Source organism: Cygnus atratus, chromosome 26 (assembly GCF_013377495.2).
Source record: "Cygnus atratus isolate AKBS03 ecotype Queensland, Australia chromosome 26, CAtr_DNAZoo_HiC_assembly, whole genome shotgun sequence".
Taxonomy (NCBI): Eukaryota; Metazoa; Chordata; class Aves; order Anseriformes; family Anatidae; genus Cygnus; species Cygnus atratus.
This window is the reverse complement of record NC_066387.1, coordinates 876,349-888,822: the sequence shown is the minus strand read 5'-3', so window position 1 is coordinate 888,822 and position 12,474 is coordinate 876,349. Positions and strand designations below refer to the sequence as shown.

General features: G+C 52.2%; 2 protein-coding genes across 7 annotated transcripts in view; one reads left to right on the top strand and one right to left on the bottom strand.

Annotated features, from left to right (window-relative positions):
- The window catches only part of DAZAP1 (DAZ associated protein 1), a 25,814-nt gene extending 16,654 nt beyond the window's left edge, over positions 1 to 9,160 (bottom strand). Inside the window, exons 1-6 of one of the 6 annotated variants that reach the window (XM_035571378.2) lie at positions 9,096 to 9,160; positions 8,840 to 8,895; positions 3,495 to 3,535; positions 2,889 to 3,055; positions 2,498 to 2,563; positions 1,767 to 1,877 (exon numbers count right to left, since the gene is read on the bottom strand). In XM_035571378.2, coding sequence (XP_035427271.1) covers positions 1,767 to 1,877; positions 2,498 to 2,563; positions 2,889 to 3,055; positions 3,495 to 3,535; positions 8,840 to 8,871 — 417 coding nt within the window. In that variant the 5' untranslated portion in view covers positions 8,872 to 8,895; positions 9,096 to 9,160. Of the gene's footprint in view, positions 1 to 1,766; positions 1,878 to 2,497; positions 2,564 to 2,888; positions 3,056 to 3,494; positions 3,536 to 4,699; positions 4,747 to 8,839; positions 8,937 to 9,095 lie in introns of those variants that run through there. The other 5 variants (XM_035571381.2, XM_035571380.2, XM_035571379.2 and 2 more) reach the window with 5 other exon arrangements.
- GAMT (guanidinoacetate N-methyltransferase) lies at positions 8,844 to 12,474 on the top strand. Its single transcript, XM_035571384.2, has 7 exons — positions 8,844 to 8,907; positions 10,049 to 10,236; positions 10,673 to 10,818; positions 11,106 to 11,169; positions 11,335 to 11,402; positions 11,479 to 11,589; positions 11,879 to 12,474. Exons 1-7 carry the CDS (start codon positions 8,870 to 8,872, stop codon positions 12,017 to 12,019), a joined length of 756 nt encoding a protein of 251 aa, XP_035427277.2. The 5' UTR covers positions 8,844 to 8,869; the 3' UTR covers positions 12,020 to 12,474.

Below are 12,474 nucleotides of genomic sequence, written 5' to 3'. Positions count from 1 at the left end.
GAACTTTGAAGATTTTCTTCAAACTAAGCATCAATATGAGCTATAACTTAGAACAGAAACAGAGATGCAACATTTGTTTCAAAGGCAATATTAAAATAGCTGAAAGGAACTGCCTTAGAGGTTTTCAGATGCAGAAATAGTCACGAAATGTAGGTGATGTCATGGAATCACAGCTCTGCCTTCAAGTCCATTTATCTTAATTTTTTTTTTCTACTATTAGCTTAAAACTTGATGCAAATTCATCTTTTACCAACAGCTAGAAAACACGCTTTTCAAGTTATTACACCATACACACTCACTCGAGTGTATCCTACGGGATGCTAACAGCTGAGATTTATCCCCACTAGGGGATTTTGCCTCGTGACAGTGGCAGACTTCTTTCCACTGCTCCGTTTGGACCCCCTTCTTCACATTGGTCTTATTTCCCATCCAGTTACCATGTCTAAGAAACAGTCCCTGCTTTTGCCTCATCACTCTGTGGCTACAGAACATATAAAGGAACCTCTACCTCTCCAAACACAACTCATTAAAACTTCTACGTTGACTTCCTGATTTCTATACTGCTGTTAAAGTTCTACTACTTACTTTTCAAGGCACTTACACTTACTGGCTGTTGCCTTCTGGTTTTGGTGGAACATAACCCTGTATCTCCCAAGCCATCCAGAGGTCAGAACTGGAAGTTTTCCTCAAGTCTGTGAGGAAGAGCCTTTAGAAATGATGCCCCACAGCTGTGGAACATGCTCCTCCACTTTTATTTGTAAGTCTTTCAAACTAAAGAAAGAGTTACTAGCGATTCCCTTTTGTCCTTTATTTAAAATTTGAGGTAATCATTTTTAAATAGTACCGTTGATTAACTTAGCCACTTGAGAAAGAATCAACCAATCCTTTGCTGCCTGCTAAGAAATTGTATAGAAAAACAATTAGCATGATCTTCTGATTTTTTTTAAACACCACTCAAAGATGGCAAGCTCGCATCCGCTGGCACATCCTGGAATTCAGCTCAGGGAACCTTTAAATATTTCAAAATTATCTACAGCTGAGTTTAGTAATTGAGCTTAGTAATTTACCATCTTGGAAAGAGGCCACAACAGTTGGGATAAATGGGAAATTAAAACTAATTAGAAAAAATCAGAAGATACACTCGTTTTAGTCAGAAGTTATGAACTGAATTATACACAGTTGCATAACATGAGCAGCAGTTTCTCTCTAGAATGGAAATTCCAGGGACAAGAGAACTCAGCTGATTCCAGATATTGTTTAAAAGCAACCAGTGTTAACAAAATAATGGCAGGAGACTGCAAAATTCAACCAATCACTTATTCAAAGACAAGGATCTTAAGCGTAAGCTCAGTGAAGTGCTTCCGGTTCAAAAAAAATTAAAAAAAAATCAACAACAACAACAAACTATCAGTGAGCTGTAAGTTTTCAATTGAAAAGCAAGAATTATTCTAAGCCACCTAAACTCAGGAGCATTTTCTCCCTGTGCAAGAAGGGACCAGAATAATGCATCAGGCAGACTTAAACGAGAGGAGACAGAGGAAGCAAAGTAAGTTACTTATCAGAGCAATAGATTTTGACAAACAGCAAGATGCACTTCAAGATGATGAACGTTTAGTACACTATCACAAAATGCTTCAGTATGTGCCTATAGCAGTTTGTCTAAATTAACCCCAAATTTGACAGCTTGATGAAATCTGAGAAAAGGCAGTGGGGAGGGAAAGCATCTTGCAACCAACTGATAACTGCCATCATGCTGAATGACTCACCACTCCGAATTTCTTGAAGTATTCCCTGAGCTCAGTCTCGCCACAGTTATGAGGAATCCCACCAACAAAAATTTTATTTGATTTATTGTTATCGCTCCTGGATCCTTTCTGCTAAATCAAGGAGGAAAAACAAAGAATCAGTCAGAAGGACAATGAGGTTGGCTACTTCAGTCGTTTTGTGCTTAAATATGAACAATGGTCTCTTGGAGGCTGAGGGGGAGCCGTCTCCAGGCCTGGAGTCTACTGCTCATTAAAGGGAAGCAACTGCACGCTCTCAGCTCAGAGGTTTAGCATTCAGTTAGAACCCAGCCTCTCTTCTTCAGAAGATCAGAGAACCAGGGAGTATGTTCTGAGGCCATTTACTCATTTTTTAATGAAATCATAGTAGCCTGCAGGGGATGAAGTAGGCTGGAAAAAAGTATCAGTCCTGCAAGCGCGCTTCCAGACACTCCTTTCAAGACTTGAAGAACTCCACTGAAAGCAGCTGCAAAGAGCTTAAAAAAGCACCACACCCACAAAGCGAGTTTAACACAAACACGAAGTGTTTGCTAACAACTCCAGTGTACTTGGACTCTTACCATTAAAAAATCTAAGTGTATTTTTCAGAAGTAAAGCTTACACTTGAGGCCTGCCTCCAGCTCTTGGTTTTTAGGACACGGGAACAATCCAAGAGAATTCAACGCAACAAAACCTGGAAACCAGCTACGACACACCACGTTATCGCTCCTTACCCATCCTTCCTTTGGCCGTGTCCGTTCGGGCTGCATCCCCCTAGGTGTACATGGCTTTGGATCAATCTGGAAGAGATTCCAGCTTGGTCAGATCTCAGAGTGTGGAACGCTGTTCTAGGAAGTTACGTTTCTGGCAGCTGAACACAGCGCTGCTGAAATTCAGCTCCTCAGATAAAAGCTATCAGCAATACATTGCTTCTACAACATGACACAGATCACTGAGTTAAAGCTGTCTTGCAATAAATAATTAAAACCAAAAAGCAGGCAACTTTTACATTATCCGGTATGCAATAAGAAGTCAGAATTTAAAACATATATTTGAAGCAGTCTGGGGAAAAAAAAAAAAAAATCAAAAAAACCCACACCAGAAAATGAAACAAAGTCGACTTACATTTCGGCCATCTAACGTATGAGGTCTACTGGCCAGTACTGTTCCCACACAGTTGGGATCTTTAAATTTGACAAATCCAAATCCTCGAGACTGGTTTGTTGTTTTATCTTTCATTATTACGCAGTCTACAACTTCTCCATACTGGGAGAAGTAGCTACGAAGAGTTTCTGTTAAAAGAAGGATATATTAAACAGAACCAGATATTAACTTTACCAGGCTGTGTTCCAAACTACGAGACAAGATAGAACGAAGCAGCTGAACAAGTTCAGACTTGAGCTAATCACCTTTTGAAAGCAATCACGCTTTATCTAAACAAAATGAGTTATTTCTACTCATGCAAAAGGACAGCAATATGACAGTAAGGAAATGATTTTTAAGAACTGCCGTCTTCTGAGTTGACAACAACTTCAACACAAAACAGAACGTAAAAAAGCAAAACAGCGATTGGAACTTTCTCTACAGAAAATTTTATCTGTTCGCAGAAAAAATAGCAGAATCTCAACCAGATTTCCCTACCACGGTATTGCCTGGTAAAAAGCTAGGTGTCTGCGCATGTTTGGTTGTACACGAAGGGCTGGCCCAACGACTGTAGAATACATAGCTTACCTTGTGTTGTACTCCAGTCCAGGCCACCCACAAACAGTTTTCTGCAATGGAAGCACAGAGCAGTGTTAGGGTGCTACAGGAAAGACGTTTCATCTTATTTACCAAAGCAGTCAGCTATTCTGAACGGCTCTGCCGGTGCCGAGGCCTCCAAAACACACGATAAAGCCAATTCTTCACCAGAAAGCCTCGATTCCTCCTGACAACCACCTTCTGCTTTGGGAAGATTCAGATAGAACTGGAGCACCCGCTTTGTGTGCCATGGGCATGAGCAGAGCTTGTACGTTTATTAGAGAATGTTTTGTTCTTTCATGTGAAGAGAAGACAGGATTATCAGAACAGCCGAAGCTTCTCTCAACTCCCCACTTCCAGGAACTTGAGAAAACGGCGTTACTTCGAGAAAGCTTTCACTAGCCAAGAGGAAAGAACAACGCAGAGGATCACCCAGGTCCGTTTACCTGCTATTCTGAGGGCAGAAGGGGGTTCCAGCATGGAACACTTCATAGTTCACGAAAATATGTACAAAGCACCACGGAAATTGTTTGAAAACCGATCCAAGCACATCATTAAAGTCGCACTCTACCTGCTCAACCCCTCCCCAGTCCGGGACGCCTGGCTCCCTGGCTCCCAGTTCCCTTCCCAGCTTCTCGTGGCAACAGAACCAAACAGCAGCTGCAGGGCCACGCAGCTCCGATTTAAGGATGAAAACAAAATCCCAAACTTCTGAGATAAAGCAAGCTGATGGAAGACCAGACACCGCGGTTTAGACACCTAAGTCTATTAAGTGCTTTAATCCCAGGCTAATGACCGAGAGGCGCACAGTCCTGCATTAAGCCTTTGAAATGGAGTTCAAAGAACAAACAGCTTGAGCTCTTCCACAGCCATTTGCTACCTAACACTGAACATTACAAGATAACTGACAACCTAAATAGGTTAAAAAAACTCTACCATACAAAAATGGATTAGCAACACAGCTGCTGCAGCCCTCTCTGAGAAGTCAGGTGTTACTTTTGCCACAATACCTGCAGTTTGCGCATTTGGTGTTACCGCCACGTGAAAAACCAACTGACAGCAGTTGAAGTTATTTAATACCAACTTAAAAACACCAAGCAATAAGTGCACCTGCCCTGGGGTACGACGTGGCCAGCTTCCGCGGGCCATGTGGTCAAAGCCCAGTGGGAATCACAGCTAAAAAACTGGGGCGTTACCTGGGATTTCTGTACTTGTTCTCTAGCTGCATAACTGGGTACAAGAGAAAGGTTATGAATTTGTTCCGTGCTCGGATCAAGAAGCTTATGTCAGCCCTCGGGTTTCCTTGCTGCTGGGTTCCCAAAAAGCACAGTGCTGGTAAAAAAAAACAAAAAATATCCTCAAACTGTTGGTTAAAAGAAAACTCAGCCCCTCCTTTTACTTGTTACTCCTTCACTCACGTAGCAGGACGAGTCAGAATCGCTTTGGTTTACCGTCATCGTCTAGTGAAGATGAAAGCAAAAGTGGAACTGCCAAGTCTAAGGTGGAAAGGAAACTCGTGAGGCAAGCACGAAGTACCAGAGCAGCAGCGGTGCAGAGATCAGTTGTGAAGCCACGTTACAATCCCTAGCTTCCAGATCTCTCCAAATGCACGAGAAGGTCGTGACTGAAACCCAAACCGAACTCCACGCTTAAAACCTGGGACAGCTCTGAATCAACCCCCTTCTCCTACAAAAGACGCCCGGACCTGCAGCACTTCGTGTCGGAGCACGCAAAGCACTCGGGGAAGTACAGCGAGAGGAGACGTGAGGCCGCCTGCTTGGCAGCTCTTTATCAACCTCAGGGTGTGACAAGACTCCCATGCAAAATATTTTACTCTGTAATTAAAGGCTAGTTGAAAACCACCACCCCAACGTTTGGCCCTTTTCAGTGAGGAGCACCGATGTAAAAACACCTCCAGTTAATAGTTCTGTGTCTGCACAGAGCCGTGCTGGGATGATTTATCCTTGGAGGATGCCCTCTACATCTCAGATCAATCCTCCAGGAGAGGAAATCACCTCCTGCTTTTGTTTTCTACTCACCCGAGCACAGCCGCAGATCAGAAGTGGAAAGCTGAGGTTCCCCCTTTTCCAAACATAACTAAAAAAAACCATTCTCCTAATAAAGACCCCTCCGCTCACCTCCCTTTCAGGAGCCACTACAGCAGCAGGGAACAGCCACTGCCCAGGCAGAGCGCTGCTGCACGGGGGTCGGGGAAGGACCCAGAGGGCTCGGCGAGGCAGGGCAGCTCATGGAAGAAACCCGCAGCCCTTTTTCACTCTGATTCATTTCTCCGTGCTATGGCATCACATCACGACCCTTATGCAGTAACAGCGGATAAAACAACGCTCTACGTGTGGAGATAAGCTACGTATGAAGATAAGGGTGACTAAATTCAGCATTAAGTGGTACCGAAAAGTCTTGCTCCATCCAGGCAAACCTGAATCCTCAGCGCCTCGTTATAGCGATGCCCCCGGTAGCAGCGCCAGCGGGACACTCCATCCACTACCGACCTTCTCTGCGAGCGGGCCTGTTTCCTACTTGCACCTTTCAGGACAAAGCTCTTCTCAGGGCAGGAAAAGTCCCCCCAGGCCCCCACTGGCAGAGGCACCAGCTCAGAGGAGCTTCCTCACCACCACCCAGTTTTCACAGCAGGTAACAGCCCAACGGGCCCAGCAGCCACCGCCAGGCGCAGACTTCCTGCTCGTTCCCACGGCTCCCCCTTCACCAAACTTCCTCCCCACACGTGGGACACGCACAAATCCACGTGCTCCTTCTTGGGCCATTACATTTCTGCAAGTTCTGCAAGAAAACAACTTTTGTCTCCTGGCAGCAAAGGAAAAAACCTCATCTGATGCTTGCTCAGATTGAAGTTTTGACGATGCCCATCGCTGCGCATTCCCTACCTTTTCTCCACCAGCCACGCGTTGGGTTTGGCTTTTTTTTTTTTGAACTAAACTCGATAGCCTGGCATCCAAGATCAATTTATAAGAGATCGATTTGAAATACCAGCTGCACTCTGACAGAACGCCAAGCTGGCTGCGGGGAAGGAGGACTCCTCGCAGTCTCCGGCCGTTGAAACCTTCCAATTCCGTGATTAATTCCTTGTAGTCACCTCCCGTACGTTTCAACAAACAAAAAGGCCGGGTTGCCTGAGGTCAGCTGCAGCAGCTGCATGTAAATACACGGCCTCTATTTACATGCCCACTCCGTGACTGCCCCCGGCCTTCGACTCCACGACGGGTTGGTCTGGGGACACGCAGCAAACTCAGGAGGTAACTGCCCCACGTGCCCCAAAAAGCAGGGGAACACGGCACAAGAGCGGCCTGAAGCGAGAGGTGCACGACCCAACGAGGGCTCTTGCTTCAGCAGACGCAGCTCGGCTGAGAACTTTTACCCAAGTTTCACAGACCCACGTGTTCCACTCCAACTCTTTCCTGACAAAGATTTCTTCTTCTCTCACGGAAATGTGTCTAACGCTGAAATAGCTAATTCCAGAATTAATAAAAAAGCATGAAAAGATATGTGGAAGGGCTGAAACTCAGAAAAAACCCTACAAACTCCTTGCCTACGTAAAATAACATCAGCTTGACCATCATCTACCTTTTTAGTGCAGCTCCAACGGGTTCTGGCCCGTAGGATGCAGCAATCTCAAGAGCAGCGCTTTCTGTCACTGAAAGCGCTCCAAGTCCCAACTACAATCAATAATGTTCTTAAGCCCCTACCTACTCACACCAACATAAGGAATTATTTTGTCTTCTAAACTTAAAATCTGCCCAGGAAAGTGGATCAATTCACAACTTCCTATCAAGTTTAAGTTGTTGTTGCAACTCGCAACAGCCTTCAGAACAGAACTTCCTTTGCACGGCTATCGGCAGCTGACCAAAACTGCGCTTTATCCTCTCACCTGAGCACTTTTGGGGAGGGGGGAGAACAGAAAATCGCCCTCTCCAATTAAGATTTAGTCCTTTCAAATCTGATTACGACTCAGCAGGATCGAAACCTAAGCAGCCTGCAACCAGGAATCACCAGGCCTGCTCAGGACGGGCGCTGATGATCCTCCAGCGGGGGCTCGCAGCCTGCGCTCACCTACAACTCTCGGACACCAGCACGCACACGTCTGCCTGCGGTGCCCAGTATAAGACACCAGGTAGCGTCTTAAGGGCCAGGATCCAAAAACAACAACAACAAAAAAAAGCACTTTTGGGGCTAAACCTACATATTTAAACACGCCTCGTGCAGTGCATGCTGTTCATGTGATATTCAAGGCAGTTTTCTTGCTCCTCATGTTTTTAAGGCCATACAAATGAAGAACCCACACGGTAAAAAAGCACCCCATGCCAATTCGTTTGTAGTGAAAGCTGAGCAGCCCACAGGGTTTTTCTCATCCTCTTTTTGCTGTTTCCCACTCTAACTCATGAAGTCTACAGGCTTTTATTTAAATAGGTTAATCTTCTTTTGCTGCTTCCCATCCTAACATGCGGAGTCTACAGGCTCTTCATTTAAATATTTAGATGTCGGGTGTTGTTTTTTTTTTCCTGCTGTTTCCTGTTCTAACTTGTAGAGTCTCCAGGCTTTATTGGCTTTCGAAGATGGCACCGGGGTTGCCCCAAACGTACCTTAGAAGAACTGAGGCCCGAGATAGAGCTGATAACTGGGGTGGGAGAGCCGCCAAGCGCTCCCTTACAGCCTGACACCCCCTGGCTGGGGAGCAAGGCTGGGCTTTGTGCTGAAACCAGAAAATGGCCTGGAAACCCATCCTGAGCCAGCGGCCTTGGGACCGTGAGGAGCATTGGGGGCTTCGTCATCTTCATCATGCCCGGGAGGAAGGCTCCGGGACCCCCAGGGGAAGGCCCCAGGACCCCTGTTTTGACCGAAGCAACCCCGGCCAGGCCATGCGATGGATTTGGGGGGGATTTGAGGGTTTGGGGGTGGTTTTGGGGCCATTTTGGGGGGATTTGAGGGGTTTGGGGGTGGTTTGGGGGGGATTTGAGGGGGTTTGAGGGGGTTTGAAGAGGGTTTGGGGGGGATCTGGGGGGTTTTAGGGGGTTGGGGGAGGGATTTGGGGTTTTGGGGGGGGGACTTCGGTTTTTTTTGGGTGGGATTTGGAGGTTTCCGGGGAGCCGCGCGGTGACCTTGGGCCGCGCCACCTGCCGCCGCGGCGGGGGGGGTCACGTGACGGGGCCGGGCCCGTGCCGGTGCGCGCGGGGCCAGCATGGCGGCCGGGCCCGGTGGCGGGGCGGAGCCTCCCCCCCCTTCCTGTCCCCCCCCCCCCGCGGCCTTCCCGTGAGGAGAACCGGAGCCTCCCCCCCCCACAACCTCCCCCCTCTCCCCCTCACCCGATCTCGTCGGCGCCTCCCACGCTGTTCATGGCGGCGGCTCCCGGGGGCCGCGCCCGGTTCCGGCGGTAGCTCGGCTCCTCGCTTTGCTTTTTTTTTTTTTTATTGTTATTATTTTTTTTTTTTTGCCTCTTTTCCGCTTACTTTCTTCCTTTTCTTTGCCCCCTCCCCCCCCCCCCCAGGAGCTGCAGCAAACGGCCGCCCCCGGGCCCGGCCCCCCCCGCCCCCCCTCCTCGCCGCCGCCCGCCCGCCGCGCGCTCGCGCTCCCTCAGCGCCGCCAACGGCCGCTGCGCGCGCACCTGCCCCCGCTACGGGGTCTCCGGGGCCGCGCCCAGGGAGGGGCGGGAAGGGGCGGGAGGGGGCGGGGCTCCGGGAGGGGAGGGGGGGGGAGGGAGGGGGGAGAGCGGCGGCGGCGCGCGGGGGGCGACGGGAGGGGGCGGGTGGGGGTGGGAGGGGCGCGGAGTGGGTGGGGTTTGCGGGGGGCGGGGTTTAGGGGGGAAAGGGGCGTGGCTGTCGTGGAGGGGAAGGGGCGGGGTCTCGCCGCCGGGGGCGGGGCCTCGCTGCGAGCGCGCGGGTGCAAAGCGCGGGGCGGGCGCGGTGCAAGGGCGCGGGGGCGGGCTCGGTGCACGCTGCAGTGCACGGTGCGGCCCCGGTGCAAGGCCCCAGTGCACAGCACACCCTTAGTGCATGGCCCTGGTGCACGGTACAGCCCCAGTGCGAGACCCCAGTGCAGGGCCCCAGTGCAGGGCCCTAGTACATGCTTTATTGCATGGCCCCAGTGCACAGCACAGCCCTGGTGCACGTTGCAATGCATGGTGCAGCCCCATTGCAAGGCCCCAGCGCACAGCACACCCTCATTGCATGGCCGCGGTGCGTGGTTGCAACGCATGGCACAGCCCTGATGCACATTTCAATACACAGTGCATAACCCCTGTGCACGGCACAGCTTGATTGCATGGCCCCAGTGCATGGCACAGTCCCCCGTGACCCCTCCAGCCACCCGGGACCACCCAGCTGCACGTGGGCACCGCTCGCCCGGCCCCCGCTGTCCCCTCCCAGCCCGATAAGGCAGCCCTTTCACCCAAAAGGGGCCCCAGCCCGCCGTGCACACTCAGCTCTTTCCCGGCCCCGGCTATTTAAAGCCGGCCGAGCGCCCAGAGCCCTCTCCCTCCCCCAGCACCGCCGAGCCCTTGGACTTTCCTCCCGCAGGACCATGAGCGCCCACCCGGCCGCGGCACCCATCTTCGCGGATGGCGAGGACTGCCGGCAGGCCTGGCGGGGGGCGACGGCCGCCTACGACGCCCCGGACTCCCACCTGGAGATCCTGGGGAAGCCGGTGATGGAGCGCTGGGAGACCCCCTACATGCACTCGCTGGCGGCCGTGGCCGCCTCCAGGGGTAACGGGGCCTCACGGGGGGCCAGTGAACGGCACAGGGAAGGGGTTTGGGGGGGGGGGGGGGGTTGGGTGCTCCCCGCATGGTGGTGGCACTTGTGCGCTCGTGTCAGCGGTGACACATTCCCTAAAGGGGATGGGGTGGCTTGGGGGGGGGGGGGAGGAGGGGGGCCTGGCCACCACCTGCCCGCATTTCTGGCACCAAGGGGGGGGGGGGGGGGTTGCTTCTTTCCATTGCAATGGGCTTGGGGGGATTTAAGGGGGGGACAAGGGAGTGTTTGGGGCCTGGGGGGCTCCGAATGAGGGGTCCAACCCAAGCCAGGGTTGCGGGAGGGAAAGCAGAGCCCCGCACGTGCTCGCCTCGCCCAGTGTCCCCGGGGAGGCGCGGGCCCCCCCCAGCAGGGCGCGGGGCCCCCCCCAGCAACCCCTCTCGTCCCCAGGCGGCCGCGTGCTGGAGGTGGGCTTCGGCATGGCCATCGCCGCCACCAAGGTGGAGGAGTTCGACATCGAGGAGCACTGGATCGTGGAGTGCAACGAGGGCGTCTTCCGGCGGCTGGAGGAGTGGGCCAGGACGCAGCCGCACAAGGTCAGGGCCCTGCCGTGCTGGGCCGTGCCGTGCCGTGCCATACCATGCCACAATGTGCCATGCTGTGCCATGCCGTGCCATACCATGCCATGCCATACTCTGCCGTGCCACACCATACCATGCCGTGCCATGCCGTACCGTGCCATACTGTGCCATACTGCACTGTGCCATGCTGTGCTGTGCCATACAGTGCCGTGCCATGCCATACTGTGCTGTGCCATGCCATACCGTGCCATGCCACGCCGTGATGTCGGGCATGGGGCTGAGCCCTCTGCGTGTCCCCGCAGGTGGTGCCACTGAAGGGGCTGTGGGAGGACGTGGTGCCGACGCTGCCGGACGGGCACTTCGCTGGTGAGGCACTGAGGCCAGGCAGTACCTGGGGGGCACAGGCGGAGTCCCCAGGGACCCCCCGTCCCAGGGTGCGGCACACCGCTGCCTGTGGGTGCCAGGCGCTTGGGGAGCAAATTTAAATAGGGAAAAAGTTGAAACAGCTTTATTTCCACTTTTCCCGGGCAGGAATCCTGTACGACACCTACCCGCTGTCGGCAAAGACCTGGCACACACATCAGTTCGCCTTCATCAAGGTACCGCGGCGGGCACAGCCCCTGGGGGGGTCCGGGGGGGCTGAGCCCTGCACCTCTCACCCCTGCTGCGCCGCAGGACCATGCCTTCCGCCTGCTGCAGCCCGGCGGGGTCCTCACCTACTGCAACCTCACCTCCTGGGGCGAGCTGCTGAAGACCAAGTACACCGACATCAAGAAGATGTTTGAGGTGAGCGGGCTGGGGGGGACCAAAGCTGCCCCCAGCCTGGGCACCTCCAGCATCCCCCTGGTGCTGTCCCGACTCGGTAGCCGCTGAGCAGCACAAACCAGGGCATTTTGTGGCCTTTAACTTGTCCGCGAGGGCTGGGAGCTCAGCAAGGAGCGTTCAGAAGGTCCCAGCGGGGCTCCCTGCAGCCTCCCCACCCCCATGGAGCAGGAGCTGGGGCTCAGCACCGTCTCGGTGGCAGCCGGAGAGCTCAAACCATTGCTGCTCCGACCCCGCTCCTCTTCCCTCGCAGGAGACCCAGGTTCCGCACCTGGTCGAGGCTGGGTTCAAGAAGGAGAACATCAGCACCACGGTCATGGACCTCGTCCCCCCCAAGGACTGCCGGTACTACTCCTTCCACAAGATGATCACCCCCAGCGTGGTGAAGCACTGAGCGCTGCCCCGAAGCCACGGGAAGCACGAGGAGGAGGAGGAGCTGATGAAGCACCAAGGAGCGCATATGTATGTGCGCTCTCCTCTCCAATCCCTCAATTCAGCAACAATTCAAGAGCTTGGCTCTGAGCATTCAGCCAAAGGGGTTGAAGCGGTCGTTTACTCTAAACTACCGATCATTTTTTTAAATCATGGGGTAGCTTTCGGCGCTCAAGCCAAATAATCTAAACAAGGCAGGAGAAATGGGGAAAACCAGACAGTTGGAGGCAGATTTGTTAGAATTGGATTTCAACTGCTCCCGAAGCAACTTTCCAGTGAAGTTTCCTCATATTTTTGGCTAATGTCTATTTTAATAAGTTCTGATTCTTTTAACCCTCTCGCAGTTCAATAGCGCATAAATGATGTTTCCTTTCTCTACCCAGAGGGGATAAAATCCATTAAAACAGAATGAAATAC

Excerpts from the sequence above, each read along its gene's own strand:
- GAMT (XM_035571384.2), top strand. The coding sequence starts at position 8,870 with ATGGCGGCGGCTCCCGGGGGCCGCGCCCGGTTCCGGCG. Across the intron at positions 11,403-11,478 it reads ATCAGTTCGCCTTCATCAAG|GACCATGCCTTCCGCCTGCT; the intron begins GTACCGCGGCGG and ends GCTGCGCCGCAG. Across the intron at positions 11,590-11,878 it reads ACATCAAGAAGATGTTTGAG|GAGACCCAGGTTCCGCACCT; the intron begins GTGAGCGGGCTG and ends CTTCCCTCGCAG.